General features: G+C 47.8%; 1 protein-coding gene across 1 annotated transcript; it reads right to left on the bottom strand.

Moving 5' to 3' along the window:
* Positions 1-2,707: 2,707 nt before the first annotated feature.
* On the bottom strand, positions 2,708-4,430 carry LOC123120219 (cytochrome P450 94C1-like). The gene has a single exon (XM_044540211.1). The coding sequence runs from the start codon at positions 4,329-4,331 to the stop codon at positions 2,805-2,807; it is 1,527 nt and encodes a 508-aa protein (XP_044396146.1). The 5' UTR covers positions 4,332-4,430; the 3' UTR covers positions 2,708-2,804.
* Between the last annotated feature and the right edge of the window lie 841 nt (positions 4,431-5,271).

Below are 5,271 nucleotides of genomic sequence, written 5' to 3'. Positions count from 1 at the left end.
GAGAGAGAGAGAGAGAGATCCAATCTAGGAGGGGCTCCTGCCCCTCCGCCGCCATGGAAGCCATGGACCAGAGGGGGAACTCTCCTCCCATCTAGGAGGAAGGCCAAGGAAGAAGGAGGAGGAGGAGGGGGCTCTCTCCCCCTCTCTCCCCGTGGCGGCGGAACGCCGCCGGGGCAATCATCATGACAGTGATCTGCACCAACAACTTCGCCGTCATCACCAACTCTCTCCTCCTCTATGCAGCGACGTAACACCTCTTCTCCCCGCTGTAATCTCTACTTAAACATGGTGCTTAATACTATATATTATTATCCAATGATGTATGGCCATCATATGATGTTTGAGTAGATTCGTTTTGTCCTATGGGTTGATTGATAATCGTGATTGGATTGAGTTGTATGTTTTATTTAGGTGTTGTCCTATGGTTCCATTCGTGTCACGCAAGCGTGAGGGATTCCCTCTGTATTGTGTTTCAATACGTTCATGATTTTCTTATGGTGGGTGGCAAGAGTGACAGAAGCTTATACCCGAGTAAGTGGGTTGTTGTGTATGGGATAAAGAGGACTTGATACTTAATGCTATGGTTGAGTTTTCCCTTAATGATCTTTGGTAGTTGCGGATGCGTGCTAGAGTTCCAATCATAAGTGCATATGATCCAAGTATGCAAAGTATGTTAGCTCATGTCTCTCCCTCATATAAAATTGCAAATGATTACCGGTCTAGTTATCGATTGCCTATGGACAAAATACTTCTCGTGTGTTATAAAAATCTTTGTACTAAACAACTAACTATTATTGTCTCGCAAAGTACTCCTAGTTTTATCCTTGCAAAGTAGTTCTAGCATCACACTTACAAAATAGTTTCATACTTATTCTAGGTAAAGCGAACGTTAAGTGTGCGTAGAGTTGTATCGGTGGTCGATAGAACTTGAAGGGAATATAAATCCTACCTTTAGCTCCTCGTTGGGTTCGACACTCTTATTTATCAAAAAAGCTACAATTGATCCCCTATACTTGTGGGTTATCAAGACCGTTTTTCTCGCGCCATTGCCGGGAGCAATAGCATGGGGTGAATATTCTCGTGTGTACTTGTTTGCTTTATCATTAAGTAATTTTTATTTTGTGCTCCTGTTTTCTATCTTTAGTTATGGGTAGGAAACACAAAATATCAAAAACAAATAGTTCATCCCTAGTTGTTCATGTGTTCCACAAAATACTTCGTAATGCTACCGATTTCCAAGAATCCTCCGCAATCTTTTGCTCTGCAAAGTCTTGCCTGCTTGCATTATGGTTAACTCGATATGTCTAGCAATATTCATTAGCTTCCTTTGTCATTGTCATTCTGATCCTATTGATTCATCATGTCTGCGAATACTCGTAATCATCAATCAAAACTACTCCCTCCGGCTCAGACGTCATAGGCATGGTAAATTCGGATTGGATCCTTTATTCCTCATAAATGCAACCCCAATTTAAACTTTTATTGTTCTTTAATGTTCTGAATATTTGTTCTTTTGCATAGAAAAATCAGTGCCAAACAATGTAATTAATCTTTGCAACTACTCCCTCCGTCCAGGTGCATAGGGCGTCTAAGAAGTGGCACTGTGATTTAGGCGCGTAGAGATTGGGTGAGGTGAAAACTAAATCATCTCTTTTATGGGCAGCTACATCCAAACATGGCAGCCAACTAACTTGCTTGTTAATAGGTGGATTGCATGCAAACACAATTAGTGCTCTTTGCATGGAAGATGTATAGGCTATCTGCCTGCACTGGACGTGCAGATTCATGTGCTGTCTAGGATTGGTCACGTGATTAATTACCACCTCTTGCGAATTGACAATAGCGACTTATACTCTTAGAAATCCTGAATTCTCTAAGATGCCCTATGCACCTGGACGGAGCGAGTAACAAAACTAGTGAGATTGGCAACTTCACTAGACTAAGTAGGGGACAAGAAAAACGTTTTTAGTTGAGTGCGGAGCTAATCATTGGCTCGTCCAATAACTCCATGGATTTGATATCTTACTTCTGATACCGAGGAAGGATTCTTAAGATATTAGAAACCCTTGATCTTCAGGGCCCAATATATATTATCATTCTGTCACTACGTTATTAGCCAGGGATATCAAAAATCAATCAGTTGTATTCATCGGTTCGGTACAAAATCTTACAAGTAACTGCTTTCGTGAACGTAAGAGAAAAATGCTTGTATTTTTTACTAGCGCTATAAGGTAAATGATTGCATAATGCTCGAGGAGAAGTTATTTTCCCAAGGCAATATTTTGTTTTACAGTTTGTCTAATTCACATCTAGATGTTTTTTAAGGATGTCACATCTAAGCTCCTACAAGTATATAATCTAGCAACAAGAAATAAAAAAAACTAGGATTAAAAAATAGACCACAAACAAAGTGGACATCAGCTTAGATGTGACATAACTATGTCATATCTAGATGTGTCCTAGACAGACCCTTTGTTTTATTACTAAAATACTTGGATGATGAAACCTATCTCAGTCAGAAAGTGGAGTATCAGCCATAGAAATAGGGAGGATTTCGGTCTATGAATTTATGTCGTATATGTGTTTATTTATCAAGTGTTTTGGTCTCATTAGATGCCTGAGACCTGTAACCTTCCCTTTTCGGTTGATCTTCTGTAATGATAGCACGATTAAGCATGAAATTTTGGAAATCACGGTGAACATTAACTGATGAAAACGTTGATTTTCTTATTAAAGAAACAACTATCCTACTGATATCTCCTACTTATGTACATTGTTAGCGCATCCCAATTTATCACTAGTAATTATTTGAAGTCTGCACCCGACGTCGAAGCGCGCTTGATCCTCACTGGGAGCCCGCCGCTGATGGACGCCGTGAGCCCCGCCACAAATCTTGGCGCCCAGCCACTACGGCCATTCTCTCCGACAACCTCCACGTCGAAAGCTCTCACCACGGCCACGCTGACCGCCTTCATCTCCGTGACGGCGAGCTCCTTGCCGAGGCAGACGCGGAGGCCGGCCTGGAACACTGGGTACTTATACAGGCTTGGCGGCGCGAACGAACCACCGGGTCCAGTGAGCCACCGGTCGGGGCGGAACGCCTCGTGATCGGCGCCCCAGATGCTCGGCATGCGGCCCATGGCGTACGGGTGGTACATCACGCGCGAGTCTCCTTCCACGTAGGTTCCGTCCGGGAGCACATCGGCGGCGGCGCTGAACTTGGAGTCGAACTGCACGGGCGGGAACAGGCGCATGTTCTCGTACAGCACCGCGTGCGTGTACTGCAGGCTCTTGAGATGCTGGTACGTGGAGGGCTTGTCGCCGCCGGCTTCTGCGCGAATGGCGGCCGCGACTTCAGGGTTCTTGGACAGGTGGATGAAGAGCGTGGTCAGCGCGGAGGCCACCGTGTCCCGCCCGGCGAGGAGGAAGCTGACCACGATGTCGCGGAGGTACTTGTCGTCCATGGCTTGCACGTCTCCGTCCGAGGCCATGAACCGGGAGAGGAGGTCATGGCTATTCTCAAAACCCAGCTTCCGCCGCTGTAGAATCATCGCCGACGCGAGGTCGTCGACGAGCTTGATGGCCTTCTTGAGCTCCCTCTCGGACCCAATGTTGAGCATCCGCTTCATCTTCCACACCAACGGCGAGGCCGCCGCGCCCCGCATGGCGGAGAGGCGCGAGGCGGTGTCGAACGCGTTCGCCAGGTCCGACATGGGCATGTCGAGGTCGAGGCAGCCCGGGTCCAAGCCGAAGGAGATCTTGCAGATGGTGTCGAAGGCGAAGCGGCGGAACACGTCCTGGAGGTCGACCACCTTGCCCTTGTCGGCTGCGTCGGCGAGGACGGGCAGGAGGCGGGTCTCTACCTCATGGGCGACGATCTTGTAGGCGTAGGAGTGCACGGTGACGCTGCCGAGCTCGAGGCTGGCCATCTTGCGCTGGTGGCGCCACGCGTCGCCGTCGACGTTGAAGATGCCGCCGCCGAGGAGGTCGCCGAGGAGCGCGGAGAAGCGCTTGCCCTTGGGGAAGTTTTCGAAGTTGGTCTTGAGCATGTACTCGACGTTGGCCGGGTTGGCGGTGACGGTGCAGCCGAGGACGTGGATGTGGACGGTGCCCGTGGGCGACTCGCGCAGCAGGTGCGCGTACCAGTCGCCGAGGTTGGTGAAGTCCTTGGCCCAGGAGCCCGTGAGGTACGTCCGGCAGACATGGCAACTGCACCACGGCCACCGGCGCACGAGCAGGAGCACCGCGGCGAGCGCCACCACGAGGACGGACAGGACGAAGAAGGCCAGCCCGGCGCACCGCGCGCCCCAGGACAACTCCATGGCGTCCATCGCTCTTGGGTTAGCTGCTCTCACGAGTCGCACGAACGGCAAAGGGGAAAGCAGATATCGAGCGGGTTCCGGGGAGACGACGAGGAAAAATGTGAGCTTTGGTGTGGGGAGAGTCGAGGAGGCCCCTGTCTATATATAATGTGGGTGGACGGGGGAAGTTGCACATGGAACACGTGCGCCGGTGCTTTAAACAACCCAACGTTGGCGCTAGCTGCTGCCTGGTACTTTTGCGTGTACCCAGCTCATGCCCGCTCAACGCTCGTTGATGTAGCACGGTGGATGACAGCTGGGTCCATGACGGACTCTGCATGACAGTTGGGTCCCTGAGCACATGATTAAGATGATCTTTTTCCGCTCCTCCCCGTGTTCATATCATTTTTCGGCTACACAACGTTTTGATCGTGCTCGTTCGCTACTAAATCAGAAAGGACTACTCCCTCTTTTCGGATTTTAGATGCTGATCACGAGATAGTTTTCTGGGACTTCTGTTTCTACACAGCTTTCATCCTAAGAATGTGGGTATTAAAACTTCCTGAACTGTGTCCAATATCTTTGTAGAAATTGACTCCGGCTTCATTTTCATACGTATATAGTGGTCAACCCAATTTCTCATGTAGTGTTGTTTCGTGTTATGTGATTATTTCATTCTGTATGTACTTATATTTCTTGTTGCTAGATAGTATTGTATTCTTTTCGTATGTAGTCTATATTGAAATAACTAAAAAGACTTATATTTAGGAACGAGGAGGTAATTGTTTGTGTGTTGTGTAATGGCTATTGGGTATATATTTGGTAACCAAGCGGCTTGCTTGGTAAGCAATCAATGAAAAATGCAATCAATGGTACATATCTGGTAAGCATTTATTGACTTACTAAAGAGATATGGTTTCATTTGGTAAATAAATATGTGACAGTTATCGTTGAGCCGGTTTTTAGGCTA

The sequence above is a fragment of the Triticum aestivum genome, chromosome 5D, assembly GCF_018294505.1.
Source record: "Triticum aestivum cultivar Chinese Spring chromosome 5D, IWGSC CS RefSeq v2.1, whole genome shotgun sequence".
In the NCBI taxonomy this organism is placed as follows: Eukaryota; Viridiplantae; Streptophyta; class Magnoliopsida; order Poales; family Poaceae; genus Triticum; species Triticum aestivum.
The sequence above is the reverse complement of the archived record's forward strand: the minus strand, read 5'-3'. Positions and strand labels throughout refer to the sequence as shown.